This window comes from Ranitomeya variabilis, chromosome 3, assembly GCF_051348905.1.
Source record: "Ranitomeya variabilis isolate aRanVar5 chromosome 3, aRanVar5.hap1, whole genome shotgun sequence".
NCBI lineage: Eukaryota > Metazoa > Chordata > Amphibia > Anura > Dendrobatidae > Ranitomeya > Ranitomeya variabilis.
The window spans coordinates 76998255-77020625 of NC_135234.1; the positions used below are offsets into that span (position 1 = coordinate 76998255).

General features: G+C 44.2%; 1 protein-coding gene across 7 annotated transcripts in view; it reads right to left on the minus strand.

Moving 5' to 3' along the window:
- LOC143815207 (transient receptor potential cation channel subfamily V member 3-like) overlaps positions 1 to 22371 on the minus strand; it is a 106582-nt gene that overhangs the window by 69603 nt on the left and 14608 nt on the right. For 2 of the 7 annotated variants that reach the window (XM_077294212.1, XM_077294211.1), the window contains exon 2: positions 11783 to 11854. In XM_077294212.1, the coding sequence (XP_077150327.1) occupies positions 11783 to 11854 (72 nt within the window). Of the gene's footprint in view, positions 1 to 11659; positions 11855 to 21306; positions 21424 to 22371 lie in introns of those variants that run through there. The other 5 variants (XM_077294213.1, XM_077294217.1, XM_077294216.1 and 2 more) reach the window with 5 other exon arrangements.

The following is a 22371-nucleotide window of genomic DNA, read 5'->3' on the forward strand; positions in this document are numbered from 1 at the left end:
GGTTCTTTTGGTGCTATTTTCTTCTGATGTGATTTCTCCAGCTTTGCACTGAACCGGCCTTACTCATCCTCTCACCTTTGCATGTTGATCACTTGGTCAGTATATTCATTGTGGGTGTGTGCTTTGCATATAGGATTTGCATGCCAGAACTGTGTTTGCCTTTTTTGTTGCTGCATCACAATGTTGACTCATATGCAGTCTGTGATCTATTAATATACCAAATTCTTTTTTACACGTGCTGCTGCTTAGTTCTATTCCTCCCATTCTATAAATGTAATTTTGTTTTTGTTGCCCAGATGTAGAATCTTACATTTCTCCCTGTTAATTGGCTATCTATTAGCTGTTCAAACTTATCTAGATCCTTCTGAATCCTTTCTCTGTCTTCTCTAGTGTTAGCTATCCCTCCCAGCTTTGCATTGTCTTTAGTTCCCTTATCTAGATCATTTATAAAAATGTTAAACAACACTGGGGCCAGGACAGAGCCTTGTGGTACCCCACTTGAAACACTCTTCCAATTGGATGTGCAACCATTTATTACCACTCTTTGACTACAATTTTCATTTATCAAAATCTCTCATCCTTCTTGGACATTTGTGTCCTTTAAAACATCCAGCCATTGCACCTTTTCTACCCGCTTTCTGAGTACATTAAAATCTGCTTTTCTGAAGTCCAACCTTAACCACTTCCTGACATCAGACGTACTATCCCGTCGAGGTGGGGTGGGCCCCCATGACCGCCGACGGGATAGTAAGTCATACGCGATCGGCCGCGCTCACGGGGGGAGCGCGGCCGATCGCGGCCGGGTGTCGGCTGCATATCGCAGCTGACATCCGGCACTATGTGCCAGGAGCGGTCACGGACCGCCCCCGGCACATTAACCCCCGGCACACCGCGATCAAACATGATCGCGGTGTACCGGCGGTACAGGGAAGCATCGCGCAGGGAGGGGGCTCCCTGCGTGCTTCCCTGAGACGATCGGTACAAGGTGATGTACTCACCTCGTACCGAACGTCTTCTCCCTGCAGGCCCCGGATCCAAAATGGCCGAGGGGCTGTATCCGGGTCCTGCAGGGAGCACTTCCGGGTCGGAGCAGGCTGCAGATGAAAGCTGCAGCCTGCTCCGATGAAAGTATGATCGCCGATCTGATAGAGTGCTGTGCACACTATCAGATCTGCGATCTGTGATGTCCCCCCCTGGGACAAAGTAAAAAAGTAAAAAAAAAAATTTCCACATGTGTAAAAAAAAAAAAAAAAAAAAAATTCCTAAATAAATAATAATAATAAAAAAAATATTATTCCCATAAATACATTTCTTTATCTAAAAAAAAAAAACAAAAACAATAAAAGTACACATATTTAGTATCGCCGCGTCCGTAACGACCCAACCTATAAAACTGGCCCACTAGTTAACCCCTTCAGTAAACACCGTAAGAAAAAAAAAAAAAAAACGAGGCAAAAAACAACGCTTTATTACCATACCGCCGAACAAAAAGTGGAATAACACGCGATCAAAAAGACGGATATAAATAACCATGTTACCGCTGAAAACGTCATCTTGTCCCGCAAAAAACGAGCCGCCATACAGCATCATCAGCAAAAAAATAAAAAAGTTATAGTCCTCAGAATAAAGCGATGCCAAAATAATTATTTTTTCTATAAAATAGTTTTTATCGTATAAAAGCGTCAAAACATAAAAAAATGATATAAATGAGGTATCGCTGTAATCGTACTGACCCGACGAATAAAACTGCTTTATCAATTTTACCAAGCGCAGAACGGTATAAACGCCTCCCCCAAAAGAAATTCATGAATAGCTGGTTTTTGGTTATTCTGCCTCACAAAAATCGGAATAAAAAGTGATAAAAAATGGTCACGTGTCCGAAAATGTTACCAATAAAAACGTCAACTCGTCCCGCAAAAAACAAGACCTCACATGACTCTGTGGACCAAAATGTGGAAAAATTATAGGTCTCAAAATGTGGAGACGCAAAAACTTTTTTGCTATAAAAAGCGTCTTTTAGTCTGGTTTCACACTTGCGTTTTTATCTGCATGCGTTTTTTAAAAAAACCACATGTGTGAAAAAATGCATGTAAACGTGGTAAAACGCATGCGTTTTTATAGAAAAACACAAGAAAACAAGAAAAAAAAAAAAAAACCTAACCCTACCCCTAGCCCTAACCTGAAATACGTGGCACTGAAATACGTGGCACTGAAATATACGTTTATATACGTATATACGTATATAAGTGCCACGATATTTCAGTGGCCATGTATATAAGTGCCACGTATTTAAGTGCCACGTATTTAAGTGCCACGTATTTAAGTGCCACGTATTTAAGTGCCACGTATTTCAGTGCCACGTATTTACGTGCCACGTATTTACGTGCCACGTATTTTTCAGTGCCTGAAATACGTGGCACTGAAATACGTGACACTGAAATATCGTGGCACTGAAATATCGTGGCACTGAAGTATTTACGTGCCACGTATTTTTCAGCGCCTGAAATACGTGGCACTGAAATACGTGGCACTGAAATATCGTGGCACTGAAATACGTGGCACTGAAATACGTGGCACTTAAATACGTGGCACTTAAATACGTGGCACTTATATACGTGGCACTTATATACGTGGCACTTATGACTGTCAGAAAATGTTCAGTAAACGGTTAGGGGTGAGGTTAGGGGTAGGGTTTCAGGTAGAATTGGGGAGTTTCCACTGTTCAGGCACATCAGGGGCTCTCCAAACGCGACATGGCGTCCAATCTCAATTCCAGCCAATTCTGCGTTGAAAAAGTAAAACAGTGCTCCTTCCCTTCCGAGCTCTCCCGTGCGTCCAAAAAGGGGTTTACCCCAACATATGGGGTATCAGCGTACTAGGGACAAATTGAACAACAACTTCTGGGGTCCAAGTTCTCTTGTTATCCTTGGGAAAATAAAAATTTGGGGGGCTAAAAATCATTTTTGTGGGAAAAAAAATATGTTTTATTTTCACGGCTCTGCGTTGTAAACTGTAGTGAAACACTTGGGGGTTCAAAGTTCTCACAACACATCTAGATAAGTTCCTTGGGAGGTCTAGTTTCCAATATGGGGTCACTTGTGGGGGGTTTGTACTATTTGGGTACATCAGGGGCTCTGCAAATGCAACGTGACGCCTGCAGACCAATCCATTTAAGTCTGCATTCCAAATGGCGCTCCTTCCCTTCCGAGCTCTGTCATGCGCCCAAACAGTGGTTCCCCCCCACATAGGGGGTATCAGCGTACTCAGGACAAATTGGACAACAACTTTTGGGGTCCAATTTATCCTGATACCCTTGTGAAAATACAAAACTGGGGGCTAAAAAATCATTTTTGTGAAAAAAAAAATAATTTTTATTTTCACGGCTCTGCGTTATAAACTGTAGTGAAACACTTGGGGGTTCAAAGTTCTCACAACACATCTAGATAAGTTCCTTGGGGGGTCTAGTTTCCAATATGGGGTCACTTGTGGGGAGTTTGTACTGTTTGGGTACATCAGGGGCTCTGCAAATGCAACGTGACGCCTGCAGACCAATCCATTTAAGTCTGCATTCCAAATGGCGCTCCTTCCCTTCTGAGCTCTGTCATGCGCCCAAACAGTGGTTCCCCCCCACATAGGGGGTATCAGCGTACTCAGGACAAATTGGACAACAACTTTTAGGGTCCAATTTATCCTGATACCCTTGTGAAAATACAAAACTGGGGGCTAAAAAATAATTTTTGTGAAAAAAAAAAAAAATTTTTATTTTCACGGCTCTGTGTTATAAACTGTAGTGAAACACTTGGGGGTTCAAAGTTCTCACAACACATCTAGATAAGTTCATTGGGGGGGTCTAGTTTCCAATATGGGGTCACTTGTGGGGGGTTTGTACTGTTTGGGTACATCAGGGGCTCTGCAAATGCAACGTGACGCCTGCAGACCAATCCATTTAAGTCTGCATTCCAAATGGCGCTCCTTCCCTTCCGAGCTCTGTCATGCGCCCAAACAGTGGTCCCCCCCCACAAATGGGGTATCAGCGTACTCCAGACAAATTGGACAACAACTTTTGGGGTCCAATTTATCCTGATACCCTTGTGAAAATACAAAACTGGGGGCTAAAAAATCATTTTTGTGAAAAAAAAAAAAAAATTTATTTTCACGGCTCTGCGTTATAAACTGTAGTGAAACACTTGGGGGTTCAAAGCTCTCAAAACACATCTAGATAAGTTCCTTAGGGGGTCTACTTTCCAAAATGGTGTCACTTGTGGGGGGGTTTAATGTTTAGGCACATCAGGGGCTCTCCAAACGCAACATGGCATCCCATCTTAATTCCAGTCAATTTTGCATTGAAAAGTAAAATAGCGCTTCTTCCCTTCTGAGCTCTGCTATGCGCCCAAACAATGGTTTACACCCACATATGGGGTATAGTCGTACTCAGGACAAATTGCACAACAACTTTTGTGGTCTAATTTCTTCTCTTACCCTTGGGGAAATAAAAAAATGGGGGTGAAAAGATCATTTTTGTGAAAAAATATGATTTTTTATTTTTACGGCTCTGCATTATAAACTTCTGTGAAGCACTTGTTGGGTCAAAGTGCTCAACACACATCTAGATAAGTTCCTTAAGGGGTCTACTTTCCAAAATGGTGTCACTCGTGGGGGGTTTCAATGTTTAGGCACATTAGGGGCTCTCCAAACGCAACATGGCGTCCCATCTCAATTCCAGTCAATTTTGCATTGAAAAGTCAAATGGCGCTCCTTCCCTTCTGAGCACTGCCCTGCGCCCAAACAATGGTTTACACCCACATATGGGGTATCAGTGTACTCAGGACAAATTGCACAACAATTTTTGGGGTCCAATTTCTTCTCTTACCCTTGGGAAAATAAAAAATTGGGGGTGAAAAGATCATTTTTGTGAAAAAATATGATTTTTTATTTTTACGGCTCTGCATTATAAACTTCTGTAAAGCACTTGTTGGGTCAAAGTGCTCACCACACATCTAGATAAGTTCCTTAGGGGGTCTACTTTCCAAAATGGTGTCACTTGTTAGGGGTTTCAATGTTTAGGCACATCAGGGGCTCTCCAAATGCAACATGGCGTCCCATCTCAATTCCAGTCAATTTTGCATTGAAAAGTCAAATGGCGCTCCTTTGCTTCCAAGCTCTGCCATGCGCCCAAACTGTGGTTTACCCCCACACATGGGGTATCAGCGTACTCAGGACAAATTGTACAACAACTTTTTGGGTCTATTTTCTCCTGTTACCCTTGGTAAAATAAAACAAATTGGAGCTGAAATAAATTTTGTGTGAAAAAAAGTTAAATGTTCATTTTTATTTAAACATTCCAAAAATTCCTGTGAAACACCTGAAGGGTTAATAAACTTCTTGAAAGTGGTTTTGAGTACCTTGAGGGGTGCAGTTTTTAGAATGGTGTCACACTTGGGTATTTTCTATCATATAGACCCGTCAAAATGACTTCAAATGAGATGTGGTCCCTAAAAAAAAATGGTGTTGTAAAAATGAGAAATTGCTGGTCAACTTTTAACCCTTATAACTCCGTCACAAAAAAAAATTTGGTTCCAAAATTGTGCTGATGTAAAGTAGACATGTGGGAAATTTTATTTATTAAGTATTTTGTGTGACATATGTCTGTGATTTAAGGGCATAAAAATTCAAAGTTGGAAAATTGCGAAATTTTCAAAATTTTCGCCAAATATTCGTTTTTGTCACAAATAAACGCAAGTTATATCGAAGAAATTTTACCACTAACATGAAGTACAATATGTCACGAGAAAACAATGTCAGAATCGCCAAGATCCGTTGAAGCGTTCCAGAGTTATAACCTCATAAAGGGACAGTGGTCAGAATTGTAAAAATTGGCCCGGTCATTAACGTGCAAACCACCCTTGGGGGTGAAGGGGTTAAAGACTGAGTCCTCGCTGGTATTCCTCCTGCTGTAATCAAAATTCGAGGATAGAATGATCGCTGCCTCCTTAATTCCCAGCCACTTACGCTTCCTCAACAAATTTCTCCCTGTTGGTAAGAATTAGGTCCAAGATGAAATATCCTGTTGTTCTCTCTTCTACCTTTTGAAAGATAAAGTTGTCAGCAAGAAAAGATAAGAAAGTTCAGGACTAGGGTTGAGCGACCTTAGCTTTTTTAGGATCGAGGTGGGTTTTGTGAAACCCGACCTCCTCGGATGTCGGATCGTATGGAATCGGCCGATTCTACTGTAAAGTCGGGTTCCGGACCCGGAACACGAAACCCAATGTATGTCAATGAAATTATTTTTTTTATTCTCTCTCTCTCTCTCTCTCTCTCTCTCTCTCTCTCTCTCTCGCTCTCTCTCTCTCTCTCTCTCGCTCTCTCTCTCTCTCTCTCTCTCTCTCTCTCTCTCTCTCTCTCTCCTCCATGCAAGGCATATGTTATTTTTTGACTCCGGAAATGACTACGTCCGAAAACGTAACATAGCACTATGATGCCGCAGGAGCCGGAACCTATGTCATCATGCTGCCCACAATTAATTGGCTCAAAAAAATGGCGGGGAAGGCGTCATTCGAAACGCGACTTTGGCGCCAAGTTCGCGTTCCACGTGGCCGACCCACACTGGGATCGGATCGGGTTTCATGAGACGCCGACTTTGCCAAAAGTCGGCGACTTATGAAAATGAACGACCCGTTTCGCTCAACCCTATTCAGGACCCATTACTTTGCCTGAGAGAGATTCACAGCAAATATCTGGATAGATAAAATCTCCCATGATCACTATGTCATACTTTTTTTTTTAGAACAAAGACATCTGATGTAAAAAGAGTTCATCCATAGCTTCAGATCTTCAGTCTGTCCAGATTGCCTATAGTAAACACCTACAATAGTGTCCTTTCTGTTTTTCTCTTCTAGTATTCTTACCAAAACAGTTTCTGTAGCGCTACCATTATCTGAAACTTGAAAATCTGTGGAGCTATGCGCTTTCCTAACATACAATGCAACACCTGCTCCCTTCTGGTTAATCCTGTTTCTTATAAATAACTTGTAGCCTTCAAGGTTTACATTCCAATCATGTGTGTGTATGATCCCAGCAAGTTTCAGTGATGCCTATGATATCATATCTCTCCAATTCTCCTTGTTTGTTTCCCATGCTCTGTGCATCTGTATGGACACATTTTAGTTTGTAGTCGGTTTCTCTTGCTCCTCTATTTTCATTCAGAAATTGCTGTTCTTGTTCTTCATTTCCACTTCTAATAGCAGGGTTCTTAAAAGGAATTAATTAGCTGCATACTTTTTCCTGGCTGTATATTTCCCATCCCATTTTGCTCTAGGTTAACCCCTTCAATACCTTGCCCTTTTCCGTTTTTGCGTTCTCGTTTTTTGCTCCCCTCCTTCCCAGAGCCATAACTTTTTTTTTTTTCTGTCAATATGGCCATGTGATGGCTTGTATTTTGCGGGACAAGTTGCACTTTTCAACAACATCATTGGTTTTAGCATGTCGTGTACCAGAAAACGGGAAAAAAATTCCAAGTGCGGTGAAATTGCAAAAAAAAGTGCAATCCCACACTTGTTTTTTGTTTGGCTTTTTTGCTAGGTTCACTAAATGCTAAAACTGACCAGCCATTTTGATTCTCCAGGTCATTATGAGTTCTAAAACACCAAACATGTCTAGGTTACGTTTTATCTAAGTGGTAAAAAAAATTCAAAACTTTGCTAAAAAAAAAAAAAAAAAATTTGCGCAATTTTCCAATACCCGTAGCGTCTCCATTTTTCGTAATCTAGGGTCAGGTGAGGGCTTATTTTTTGCGTGCTGAGCTGGCATTTTTAAAAATACCTTTTTGGTGCAGATATGTTCTTTTGATCGCCCGTTATTACATTTTAATGCAATGTCGCAGCGACCAAAAAAACGTAATTCTGGCTTTTCAAATTTTTTTTCTCGCTAGGCTGTTTAGCTATCAGGTTAATCCTTTTTTTAATTGATAGATCGGGCAATTCTGAACTCGTCGATTCCAAATATGTGTAGGTTTGATTTTTTTATTGTTTTATTTTGAATGGGGCGAAAGGGGAGTGATTTAAACTTTTATATTTTTTTTATTTTTTTCATATTTTTTTTAAACTTTTTTTTTTACTTTTGCCATGCTTCAATAGCCTCCATGGGAGGCTAGAAGCTGGCATAGCCTTATCGGCTCTGCTACATAGCAGCGATCATCAGATTGCTCCTATGTAGCTGAATTACAGGCTTGCTATGAGCGCCGACCACAGGGTGGCGCTCACAGCAAGCCGACATCAGCAACCATAGAGGTCTCAAGGAGACCTCTGGTTGCTATGCCGACGCATCGCTGACCCCCGATCATGTGACGGGGTCGGCGATGCGCTCATTTCTGGCCACGCGGCCGGAAGCGCCGGTCAGCCTTTGACAGCGGCATTTAACTAGTTAATAGCGGCGGGTGAATCGCAATTTCACCCGCCACTATTGTGGGCACATGTCAGCTGTTCAAAACAGCTGACATGTCCCTGCTTTGAGGTGGGCTCAGCGCCGGAGCCCACATCAAAGCAGGGGATCCGACCTCCGCCGTAATAGCACGGCGGAGGTCGTGAAGGGGTTTTAAAGCTCTCCTGCTGAGTGTAGCAAGGCATCTACCAAATATGTGTTTTCCTGTTTTTGTAAGATGCAACCCATCTCTAGCAGGGAGTAATGAGCTCCATGGTCAAGAAAACCAAAAGGTTGTTGACAGCACCAGTGACGCAGCCAGTTGTTCACCTGTAAAATCCTGTTTAATCTCCACTCCACTAGGAGGATGGATGAGAAGACGATCTGCACTCTCAGTTCCTTCACTTTCAGGTCTAGAGCTTCAAAATCTCTGCAACTAGTATCCAGGTCCTTTTTTGCTGTGTCATTCGTTCCTACATGCACTCGTAGGCATGGATAGTAGTCTGTAGCACTGTAGAGTCTTGAAACCCTACAAGACACATCTTTGATTTGGGCACCTGGAAGACACCTCACTTCTTGTGAGGTGATGTCTGGTCCGCAGATAGCGGGCATTGACATGCCCTCAATAACCTTCCAGCCTGATTTGCATATGACTTTTTCACTGGATTTGTCATGATGGGCACATAGAATCTCAACTGAAAAGGGAAGATTTTTTTATACAACCATACCACTATGTCTATATGGAAAAACATGCTGAGGGGTCCCCTTTAAATAACAAAGTAGTATCAGATTTATCATATGTTGTAATTCCATATATATATTAAGCTCATGCACCACTTTTTACTTACACAGCACAGGCTTCAAAATCACCAGATCTAATCTTATGTTAGTTGTGCCCTGTGGACAAATCTGTCATACATTGATGGGTAGTCTTTAAAGGAAATCTGTCACCTCAAATTGGTGGGCTATGCAAATGCCCTGGTTCGGTCAGATGGGCGGTGTTTCGTCTTCTTTCCTCCACCCCATCTTTCCCCGCTGTCCGCAATATCTTCGGGAATTTGAGTAGGTGTCCTCCATAGTTTGCGCGTGCGCAATTCAATCTTGCCTCGCGCACGCGCAGTGTAGCGCCCCCACTGCCGCAGGGCCGAGGGGTACCCGGTACCGGGCCTCTGAGTCTCTGCTTTGGGGTTGTCACGGTGGCTAGGCCCGGTCCGTGACCCTGCTGAGGGGCGTACAGTGAATGATAGATGTGGGTAGTGGTGGTGGTGAGGCTGTAGTGGTGCGGTGCAGTAAATAACGAGGACACCAGGTTGCAGTCTCTTTACCTCTTTACTGAAGATCTCTGGGTCCTCAGTCCGGAATCCGGATAACCAGGCTGCGCAAGTCCGGCCGGTCCAATGGCACCTCCGGAGTACTCTTTACAGGTGGAAATCTGTGCCTTCCTGCTAGCGCTATGTGTTGCGGTCCTTCCCTGCTGTGCTTACGGAAAGTCCCCACAACTGTTGTGTCCATTTCTTAAGTTCCCTCACAACTCGATTAGATGATGTTCTGCTAATCCTCCGTCCCTCCCTGATGTTACGGTTGGGACGGCACCCGTTTGACGGGTAGGCTCGGAGCTCTTCCGGGACCCTAGAGTCGCCCCTCTCCACAAGTTGCCCCCCAAGACTGCATAGGTGATTTAGATGAGACAGCCCGCCTTTGACTGACTGTCCTGCCGTTGGTTTAGAGTATTGCTTGAAGCTGAATATTGTAATACTCCCTCGGCGTTCCGGCCGCCGGTTGTGCGCCTCAGTAGGATGTTGCCTCGGTCTTACAGCACGACCCCTACTGGTATTCTCCTTGTTGCTTTGATCTCGTTTCTCACTCAGCACAATCTATTTCGCTTCCAATCCCTCCTTGGGCACCGCCGCTATACTGAGCAGGCACGGTCCCGTTACGTTCGCTCAAGTTGCCAAGCCTCTGTCAGGATCCCACCCCTGACAGGGACCCTACCGAATCTTCTCCCACAACACCCTCTGCCACAAGGAGTTGCCTGGTTCCAACCCAGTCAGCTTTCTGATCTAACTTCCTGCCTGACCCCCAGTTTACCCTCAATGGTGGGGAGTGGCCTAGTGAATAGAACCCTTAGCTCCCCCTGGTGGCCCGGCTGTGAAATGTATTGGTGTCTGTGATACCTGATCAGATGAACTCCTTCAGTGCCATCAGACGTACTATAGCTCCCCTTAGTGGCGGAGCCACAGTACTGCAACGACCAGGACTCTGGGGCACTGCACGCAGTATGCGCAGTAATGCTTTACAGCTTTGCTGCTTATCTGACCGAACACAGGGCATTTACATAGCCCGCCAATTTGAGGTGACAGATTCCCTTTAAATGCAATCTGTCATGTGAAAATAATGCTATTAACATGCAGATATGGGGTTATTCTAACAGATGCGGCACCGATACTAAGAACCCCACTGTCAGAACTGAGAGCATTGCTGCTGGCACTGAGAGCCCTGCTGCCGGCACTGAGAGCCCTGCTGCTTGGTGGAAATTAACTTTATTACCATGAGCAGCCTCACTCTTTCAATCACAGAGGTCACATGGGCATGGTTTAAGTTACCGCTCTGTGTACAGAGAGCGCCCCCTGCACTGACTTACAGCTGACTCTAATGCTGAGCCTGCGGTCAACCAGTGCTGGAGGCGCAGTTACAGTTGCCGCTCTCTATGCACTGAGCGGTAACTGAAGCTGTGCCGGTCAAACTCCTATAAGTGAAAGCCCGGGGCAGCCAAATTACACCATCCCCTGCCTACACATATGGAAATATATACAATTGTCACAGGATTGCTGATACAGTGGCTTACTATGTGCCTTATAAATTATTGTTAGTGATGAGCGAGTATACTCGTTGCTCGGGTTTTCCCGAGCACGCTCGGGTGGTCTCCGAGTATTTGTGACTGCTCGGAGATTTAGTTTTTGTTGCTGCAGCTGAATGATTTACAGCTGCTAGACAGCCTGAGTACATGGGTGGATTCCCTAGCCACCAGGCAACCCCCACATGTACACAGCCTGGCTAGCAGCCGTAAATCATGCAGCTGAGTCAACAAAAACTAAATCTCCGAACACTAAAAAATACTCGGAGACCACCCGAGCGTGCTCAGGAAAACCCGAGCAAACGAGTACACTCACTCATCACTAACTATTACAGTATATATTATTATTATATATTATAATAAATTAATTGTTTTATTATTATCTTTTACGTTGTTAAATATTCTTTTCAGCCATTTCTGACAAAATAATTTGGCCTTTGGCCACTATGCGTGGGTGGAGTTTCAGTTGCATGCAGTCACCCTTAATATCACCGATATGTAAGAAGAAGTTACTTGTGCCGGTTCAGTAGGCAGAAGGTCAGATCCTCTGAGGGGGAAGAAGTATTATCACATTTGCTGTTGTCACTATGAGAAAAAAAAAAGCACAATTAATAGAAATAAACCATTTATCTGGTCATTATGCTTACGAGAAGGGTGTGAAATAATAATGTATTTAATACCATGCTATGAAATAACATTGACATAATACAGTGATCAGTCATGGCCGGCGATGGCATTACAAATTATCAGCAAAGTTACTCTAGGCAATGTTCACACTTCCATTTGTATGTTTTGTTTTTAGGACAAACACAAAAAAAGATAAAGAAAACAAAACAAAAAATAGATCAGTTACAACTACCCTAATTGTTTTTTTCCGTTCTAGAAACTGACACATAACCAGGGCCAGACTGGGTGAAAAAAACGGCCCTGGCACACAAACTCCACCAGCCCACATACCTTAACACTCACCACATTCGATCAGTGAATTTTGCTTTACTTGGCCTTGCTCCTCACTACTCTCTTAAAGGAGTTATTTGAAGTGTCACATGTAAATGACGCAGCAGTGTGTTTGATCGACCACACCTGCATCTACATAGTGCTCTTCAGAGCTCTGGTTCTCCGGATTGTGGGTGGTCCCAGCAGTTGGATCCCCGTGATTGGAAAGCTATCCCTTATGCAGAAGATAGGGGATAACTTCTAAATTTAGGATAACTAATTATACAGGTTTTCCAAGATTTACTTTTGTTTGCCCAAAGGAATAATGAAAATAATAAACCAATGCTGACACTCCCGAAGTCCAATGCTGCCTCTGCCACAACAGGTTGCAGTCTCTTTACCTTTACTGAAGACTTCAGCATCCACAGTCCAGGGCACCAGATCACAGGGCAGGCAGAGTACGGCCGGTTTGGAGGCAAGTCCAGAGTTCCCTTGTCCAGGTGGAAATCAGTAGCCTTCCCTTGCGCTGCAGTGGTGTAGTCCCTTACTGCCTATGGCTTCACATAAGGGTCTCACAGATGCGATGTTTCCCTCTCTCTGTCCTCCGTATAGGATAGGACAAAACCCATATGACTGGTGACTTGAGCCTGTTTATAGGGTCTCTTAGATAATCCGGCTCTGTAGGTGTCACCGTGCCTCCTGTGTGTAGGTGCGGACAGGTAACCTGCAATTAGCTGTCCTGCCAGTTTCTGAAATAAGGCGTAGAGGTCCTTACTCCCTCAGTGTTCCGGCTACCGGGATTTTGCACCTCAAAAGGAGGCAGCCTGAGCGGGGCTGGTCCACTTCTGGTATCCTCTCCTTTGCTTCGACTTCCTTCACACTCGCTGCAATACAATTCTGCCTTTCAATGTCTCTTTCTGGGAGCTGCAGCTCTGAGGGCATGCACAGCTCCATTGACCCTCTGTCCTCCTCAGACCTCTGTCTGGAACTGACTGAGCTGAGCTCAGCCAGCAACTAACTTCTGTCTGGAACTCACTAACTTTCCCTACAGACTACCAGTTATATATCTATATGGGGAGTGACCTAATAAATAGGAGCAGAAGCTCCCCCTGGTGGCCTGGAGTATGAAATGCATTGCATGTTTGTGATACCTGGATGCAGTTATCCTTTCTTGCCTCCAAACATAGCATCACTCTCCCTGAGAGGAAAGCAATACCACTGTGATGTCCAAGACACTGGGGCGCCACTGTTATGACCCCAATGGCAGAGGGTCTCAGGAATAAATACCAAGTCTGCAAACACAAAAAACCAGCTCATAGGGCAGTGGTAACTGGGCTGACCATATATCTAATCCTAGCACCACAAATAGAAGTAGCCGGGGAACGTGCCTACGTTGGTTCTAGACGTCTCGCGCCAGCCGGAGAACTAACTAACCCTAGAAGGGAAAAGAAAGACCTTTCTTGCCTCCAGAGAAAAGACCCCAAAAGTTGGATACAAGCCCCCAACAAATAATAACGGTGAGGTAAGAGGAAAAGACAAACATAAGAATGAGCTAGGTATTTAGCAAAGAGAGGCCCACTAGCTAATAGCAGAATATAGTAAGATGACTTATATGGTCAGCAAAAACCCTATTAAAATATCCACGCTGGATATTCAAGAACCCCCGAACCGTCTAACGGCCGGGGGGAGAACACCAGCCCCCTAGAGCTTCCAGCAAGGTCAGAAATCACATTTAGTACAAGCTGGACAAAAATAGTAGCAAAGCAAGTAACTCAAAAAACAAAGAAGCAAGACTTAGCTTAATTTTGCAAGAGCCAGGACCAGCAGACAGGAGCAACAGAAGGATCTGATTACAACGATGCCAGGCACTGGACTAAGGATCCAGGAAGTTAATATAGCGACACCCCTGGACTAACGACCCAGGTGAGTGCCAAACAGAAAAAAGACAATCCCAGAGTCATACCACTAGTGACCACAAGAGGGAGCCAAAAAGTCTAATTCACAACAGTACCCCCCCTTAAGGAGGGGTCACCGAACCCTCACCAAGACCACCAGGGCGATCAGGATGAGCAGCGTGAAAGGCACGAACTAAATCGGCCGCATGCACATCAGAGGCAACCACCCAGGAATTACCCTCCTGACCATAGCCCTTCCACTTGACCAGATACTGAAGCCTCCGCCTGGAGAGACGAGAATCCAAGATCTTCTCCACCACGTACTCCAACTCGCCCTCAACCAACACCGGAGCAGGAGGCTCAACAGAAGGAACCACAGGTACAACGTACCGCCGCAACAAAGACCTATGGAACACGTTGTGAATGGCAAACGACACGGGAAGATCCAAGCAAAAGGACACAGGATTAAGGATTTCCAATATCTTGTAAGGACCGATGAAGCGAGGCTTAAATTTAGGAGAGGAGACCTTCATAGGAACAAATCGAGAAGACAGCCATACCAAATCCCCAACACGAAGTCGGGGACCCACACCGCGGCGGCGGTTGGCAAAACGCTGAGCCTTCTCTTGTGACAACTTTAAGTTGTCCACCACATGATTCCAGATCTGCTGCAACCTATCCACCACAGAATCTACCCCAGGACAGTCAGAAGGCTCCACATGTCCCGAGGAAAAACGAGGATGGAAACCAGAGTTGCAGAAAAATGGCGAAACCAATGTAGCGGAACTAGCCCGATTATTAAGGGCAAACTCAGCCAACGGCAAGAAGGTCACCCAATCATCCTGATCCGCAGAAACAAAACACCTCAAATAAGCCTCCAGAGTCTGATTAGTTCGCTCCGTTTGTCCATTAGTCTGAGGATGAAAGGCAGACGAAAACGACAACTCAATGCCCATCCTAGCACAAAAGGATCGCCAGAACCTGGAAACAAACTGGGATCCTCTGTCAGACACAATATTCTCAGGAATGCCGTGTAAACGAACCACATTCTGAAAGAACACAGGAACCAGATCGGAAGAGGAAGGCAGCTTAGGCAAAGGTACCAAATGGACCATCTTAGAAAAGCGATCACATACCACCCAGATGACAGACATGTCCTGAGACACCGGGAGATCTGAAATGAAATCCATGGAAATGTGTGTCCAAGGCCTCTTCGGGACAGGCAAGGGCAAGAGCAACCCGCTGGCACGCGAACAGCAAGGCTTAGCTCGAGCACAAGTCCCACAGGACTGCACAAACGACCGCACATCCCGTGACAAGGAAGGCCACCAAAAGGACCTAGCCACCAGATCTCTGGTGCCAAAAATTCCCGGATGCCCTGCCAACACCGAGGAATGAACCTCGGAAATGACTCTGCTGGTCCACTTATCAGGAACAAACAGTCTGTCAGGTGGACAAGAGTCAGGTCTACCAGCCTGAAATCTCTGCAACACACGTCGCAAATCCGGAGAAATGGCTGACAGGATAACTCCCTCTTTAAGAATACCAACTGGTTCTGCGACTCCCGGAGAGTCAGGCACAAAGCTCCTTGAAAGAGCATCAGCCTTCACATTCTTTGAACCTGGTAAATACGAGACCACAAAGTCAAAACGGGAGAAAAACAATGACCAGCGGGCCTGTCTAGGATTCAGGCGTTTAGCAGACTCGAGATACATCAAATTTTTGTGATCAGTCAAGACGCCACTCCTCAAATGCCCACTTCATGGCCAACAACTCCCGATTGCCAACATCATAATTCCGCTCAGCAAGCGAAAACTTCCTAGAGAAAAAGGCACAAGGTCTCATCACAGAGCAACCAGGGCCTCTCTGCGACAAAACGGCCCCTGCCCCAATCTCAGAAGCATCCACTTCAACCTGAAAGGGAAGTGAGACATCAGGCTGGCACAAAACAGGCGCCGAAGTAAACCGACGCTTCAACTCCTGGAAAGCCTCCACGGCTGCAGGAGCCCAGTTAGCAACATCAGAACCTTTCTTGGTCATATCCGTCAAAGGTTTAGCAATGCTAGAAAAATTAGCAATAAAATGACGGTAGAAGTTAGCAAAACCCAAGAACTTCTGAAGACTCTTAACTGACGTAGGTTGAGTCCAATCATGAATAGCACGGACCTTGACTGGGTCCATCTCCACCGCAGAAGGGGAAAAAATAAACCCCAAAAAGGGAACCTTCTGTACTCCAAAGAGACACTTTGAGCCCTTAACAAATAAAGCATTCTCACGCAAAACCTGAAACACCATCCTGACCTGCTCTACATGCGAGTCCCAGTCATCAGAAAAAAACAGAATATCATCCAGATAAACGATCATAAATTTATCCAGATACTTCCGGAAAATATCATGCATAAAGGACTGAAACACTGAAGGAGCATTAGAGAGCCCAAAAGGCATCACCAAGTACTCAAAATGACCTTCGGGCGTATTAAACGCGGTTTTCCATTCATCTCCTCGCTTAATGCGCACAAGGTTGTACGCACCACGAAGATCTATCTTGGTGAACCACTTGGCACCTTTAATTCGGGCAAACAAGTCTGACAACAGAGGCAAAGGATACTGAAATTTAACACTGATTTTATTCAAAAGCCGATAGTCAATACAAGGTCTCAAAGATCCGTCCTTCTTGGCCACAAAAAAGAATCCCGCACCAAGAGGGGAAGAGGAAGGACGGATATGCCCCTTCTCCAGAGATTCCTTGATATACGAACGCATTGCGGTATGCTCAGGTACAGACAGATTAAATAGTCTTCCCTTAGGAAATTTGCTACCTGGAATCAAATCTATGGCACAGTCACAGTCCCTATGAGGAGGCAGAACACTGGACCTGGACTCGCTGAACACATCCTGATAATCAGACAAATACTCAGGAACTTCCGAAGGAGTAGAGGAAGCAATAGACACCGGCGGGGAATCACCATGAATACCCTGACAGCCCCAACTTGACACAGACATTGCCTTCCAATCCAAGACTGGATTATGAGTCTGTAACCATGGCAACCCCAAAACGACCAAATCATGCATTTTATGCAGAACAAGAAAACGAATCACCTCCCGATGTTCAGGAGTCATGCACATGGTTACCTGTGTCCAAAACTGCGGTTTATTTTCCGCCAATGGCGTAGCATCAATACCCCTCAGAGGGATAGGATTAACCAACGGCTCAAGAACAAAACCACAGCGCTTGGCAAACGACAGATCCATAAGACTCAGGGCAGCACCTGAATCCACAAACGCCATAACAGGGTAGGAGGACAATGAGCAAATTAAAGTCACAGACAAAATAAATTTAGGTTGCAAATTACCAATGGCGACAGGACTAACAACCCTTGTTAGGCGTTTAGAGCATGCTGATATAACATGTGTAGAATCACCACAGTAAAAACACAACCCATTCTGACGTCTATGATTTTTCCGCTCATTTCTGGTCTGAATTCTATCACATTGCATCAAATCAGGTGTTTGTTTAGACAACACCACCAGAGGATTAGCGGTTTTGCGCTCCCGCAAACGCCGGTCAATTTGAATAGCCAGCGCCATGGAATCATTCAGACTTGTAGGAATGGAGAAACCCACCATCACATTCTTAATGGCTTCAGAAAGGCCATTTCTGAAGTTTGCGGCCAGAGCACACTCATTCCACTGAGTAAGCACGGACCATTTCCGAAATTTTTGGCAATACACTTCAGCTTCATCCTGGCCCTGAGAAATAGCCAGCAAGGCTTTTTCTGCCTGAACCTCAAGATTGGGTTCCTCGTAAAGCAATCCGAGCGCCAGAAAAAACGCATCAATATTTGCCAATGCCGGATCTCCTGGTGCTAGCGAGAAGGCCCAATCCTGAGGGTCGCCCCGTAAAAAAGAGATAACAATTTTAACTTGCTGAACTGAGTCTCCAGATGAACGGGGTCTCAGGGATAGAAACAATTTACAATTATCCCTGAAATTCCTAAACTTAAATCGGTCTCCAGAAAACAGTTCAGGAATAGGTATTTTAGGTTCAGACATAGGACTACTGGTAACAAAATCTTGTATGCTTTGCACACGAGCAGCAAGCTGGTACACACTTGTAATCAAGGTCTGGACATTCATGTCTGCAGCAAGCTCAAGCCACTCAGAGGTAAAGGGGAGGAAGAAAAAAAAAAAATTCAGAATTTCCTTTCTTATATCCCACTTCTGCAATGCATTAAACATTCAATGTAGGCCTGGCATACTGTTATGACCCCAATGGCAGAGGGTCTCAGGAATAAATACCAAGTCTGCAAACACAAAAAACCAGCTCATAGGGCAGTGGTAACTGGGCTGACCATATATCTAATCCTAGCACCACAAATAGAAGTAGCCGGGGAACGTGCCTACGTTGGTTCTAGACGTCTCGCGCCAGCCAGAGAACTAACTAACCCTAGAAGGGAAAAGAAAGACCTTTCTTGCCTCCAGAGAAAAGACCCCAAAAGTTGGATACAAGCCCCCAACAAATAATAACGGTGAGGTAAGAGGAAAAGACAAACATAAGAATGAGCTAGGTATTTAGCAAAGAGAGGCCCACTAGCTAATAGCAGAATATAGTAAGATGACTTATATGGTCAGCAAAAACCCTATTAAAATATCCACGCTGGATATTCAAGAACCCCCGAACCGTCTAACGGCCGGGGGGAGAACACCAGCCCCCTAGAGCTTCCAGCAAGGTCAGAAATCACATTTAGTACAAGCTGGACAAAAATAGTAGCAAAGCAAGTAACTCAAAAAACAAAGAAGCAAGACTTAGCTTAATTTTGCAAGAGCCAGGACCAGCAGACAGGAGCAACAGAAGGATCTGATTACAACGATGCCAGGCACTGGACTAAGGATCCAGGAAGTTAATATAGCGACACCACTGGACTAACGACCCAGGTGAGTGCCAAACAGAAAAAAGACAATCCCAGAGTCATACCACTAGTGACCACAAGAGGGAGCCAAAAAGTCTAATTCACAACACGCCACACACCTTCTTTCAAAATCACAAATGCAGACTCTAAACATGGACATCACCGAATGGGGCCTAAGAAAATCAGATTGACTACATATATGTTCACCAAAAATGGATATCGTCTACCATTACCTTGAAACTAGGCCAGGAGCTGACTGTGGAACTGTTCATGAAATTTTGACAGTAAAGTTTAGAGTCAAGCTGCACACATTCTCCTCATTTTAGCCCATTGAGCCATTAAATTCAATGGGGAAAAGCAGTGAGAAATGTAAAGCCATACTCATGTCATACGGATGTCATATGGATGCATAGATACGAGGAAATCGCATCATCGCATTGCAAATGCATTACACACGGATCACCATGCGGAGACCACTCTTGCAACTCTCGGCAGGGAGACTCCGACCGATTTTTCATACGATAAGTGTGACCCCAGCCTAAGGGTTAAACTCACCACTTGGCTGGTATGGTAGATAGGGAATAAGTTTGTGGTTGGTCTTTGGGGTTCAAACCTGCTGCAACCATGGATTCTAGTTAGAGTAGACAGTGAAAACTGAGAACAGCCACAGCAACTTGTAGGAGATTTACTCTCCCTGTTCCAGCAGGCCGGATGGAGCAGACCAGGGGCAGACATATGATTGGTGCAACCTGTGCAGCCGCACTGGGACCCAGGAGGTGAAGGGGCCCATTTCTACGTCCAAAGCAGGTGCAATTTTGCATTTGAAGGAGCTCTTGGGCTGCAAAGGGCCCATATATTGTTCTTGCACAAGGGCCCTTTTCTTTCTGTGTCCATTAGTGGAGCAGACTAATCGGAGAAGATGTGGGACAGCGCATAGAATATTTCCAGTACAGGAAAGGAGGAATACCCTGGTCCCCCAATACACACAGTCTAGTTACAAGGATGCCGTGGATGCAATAGGAATACTCATGGACTGAAGTAAGTTGCCCATAGAGCAAATTTGGACATTAGCTAGATAAATGTAATGAAGATTACCGAGAATTGGGACACTGAGGCCAGGTAGGGGTCACGGCCCTAGAAGGGTGGATAACATCCATAGTGTCAGTACTGGCCGCCAGCATCACATCACGGGGAACGCTACTAACCACTTAGATCTGAGGGAACAGTAAAATGTCGGTGTCAACCCCCACATATCCATAGCCATGCGCCCTATTCACTGCACCAGGCGTCGGGCACGGCCACCACCACTGGGTTCCCTGGGAACTGCATGTCACACATGTTTAGGAGATACAGTACTCACACTATCCTCATGCTGGTCATAAATGTGGAGCACTAGGTATTGTCACAGCCTTGAGGGTTCTTGAAGAGGTTTTCCGAATACAGTTGTCTCCCAGCAACAGTTTGTTTTTTTTAAAAGTGTTCTTTTCCTCCTCTCTGTGGGTCCAGTGCTGTTCTGAGGAGGGTGACTTAGAGATCATTTAAACATGAATTTTTCACGTTCGTGTTTTATCCGTGTTTTTCACAGATTCATGGATATAATGTATAGGGCTATTCACACAGTCTATGGGGTATTCATTGAGTCGACACAACATCACATGAGACATGTCAGAGTTTGATGCAAGTCATAGATCAAACTTGCTAAGACAAGTCTATGGGTCTGTGAAAAAAAGCACTCGGATGCCATTCTTTTGCTGTCTGTTTTTCACTGACTATCTGAAGAGAAGCTGGAAAAACCTCCTCCATTTTTTTTTATACAAGAAAAGTTGATGAAACACTGATGGTAAAAACTGACACAAGCACCAAAAACTGATTAAAATTGGATCCAAAACGCTGATGAAACTAAAAGCATTTATTTTGGTATAAGATTGAGAGCTAAAGCACAGTGTGTTTGGTTTTTTTTTAAGTAAACTGCAGCCCGGGGTTACGAAAATTGAAAAACTGCAAACCCACAATGAGGTTTTGGTAAAAAAAACTAAGCATGTTCATTAATTTTGCAGATTTTTTGCGGATTTCCCACTATATCATTGCATTGGGAAATCTCTGGAAAAAAACGCAAAAAAAAAAAAGCAAAAAAAAACTCATGCGGATTTCTTGCAGAATATGTCCGGTTTTGCTCAGGAAATTTCTGCAAGAAATCCTGAACGTGTGCACATAGCCTTACAGTTCCAGCAATGTGGATGGGATTTATAGAAATTTCACACCCACAGTACTTTTTTATTACTCAGTGGAAACTAACCTGCGGTGCATGTTTCAAGTCCGCAATGTGTCAGTTTCTCTAGCAGGTGCGCTGAATTATCTGTGCGGATTTTCCCTGCAGGTAACCAAATGCACATGCGTTTTTATTGCATTTCCCCTGCAGAAATGAATAAAAAATGAATGTTATCCACACCTAAGTATATCAATAAAATTGTGTTAAAGCCAAATACCAAGAAGTAGAAAAAATAAAGCAGCTTTATTTACAGCATGACAAACCAACAAGAGTCAAAAATATGATAAAAACGCATGTTAAAAAAAGGTTCCCCTGATAGGGTTGTCACAGTCACAACTCCTATAGAACATGTAGAGGTTATGACTAAGGGGCATATTTGGCCCTGAAATGCGTAAACCGGTGTCTGGGACCTCTGCTATTTTTGCCATTTCTCCTATTGTCGGTTCTCTATGTTTTTACATGAAGATTTTGGAATAAAGTTTGTTGGAGTGCAACCTTTTGGTGCTGGACTTTTCCACTACGTATCCGATTTTCCTGGGATTGCAGCCATGCACAAAGTGGACAGGTGAGCTGAAAAAGACTTTTTCATTTACTTAGAAGTATGTAAAGGCTGCAGCAGGACCACCAAGGAGATACGTTGCAATAAATGAGGAATATGATGGTTCAGAGTCCGCGCTGCCCAAGGTTCAAGGATTTGATCACACATGTATTTTGTCAACACGTTTCAAGGTTTTATTTTTCATTAGAACCAAAAGACTGGAAAGCGATAGTAAAAAAGACGTCACAAAAACCATGGGAAAACCCTTCAAAAAACACTACCAGTTAGAATTGTTGGAAAAACACTGAAGAAACGCCCAACAAAGCAACAAAAAAGACGCTTCAGAAAAAAAAATGCCAGAAGCATCTTCTGCTTGAAAAATTCAGTTGGTTCGCTTAAGTTTAAAGGACATCATGTACACACCATTTAGATGATGAATAAGTTCCCATGATGATTTTTTGAGGCTGTGTATATTTGCTGCACAAAAAACACAGCATTTTGCAGTTCCATCAAAATGACTGGGATTTATAAACCTATCAAGCCCACTTTGCTTT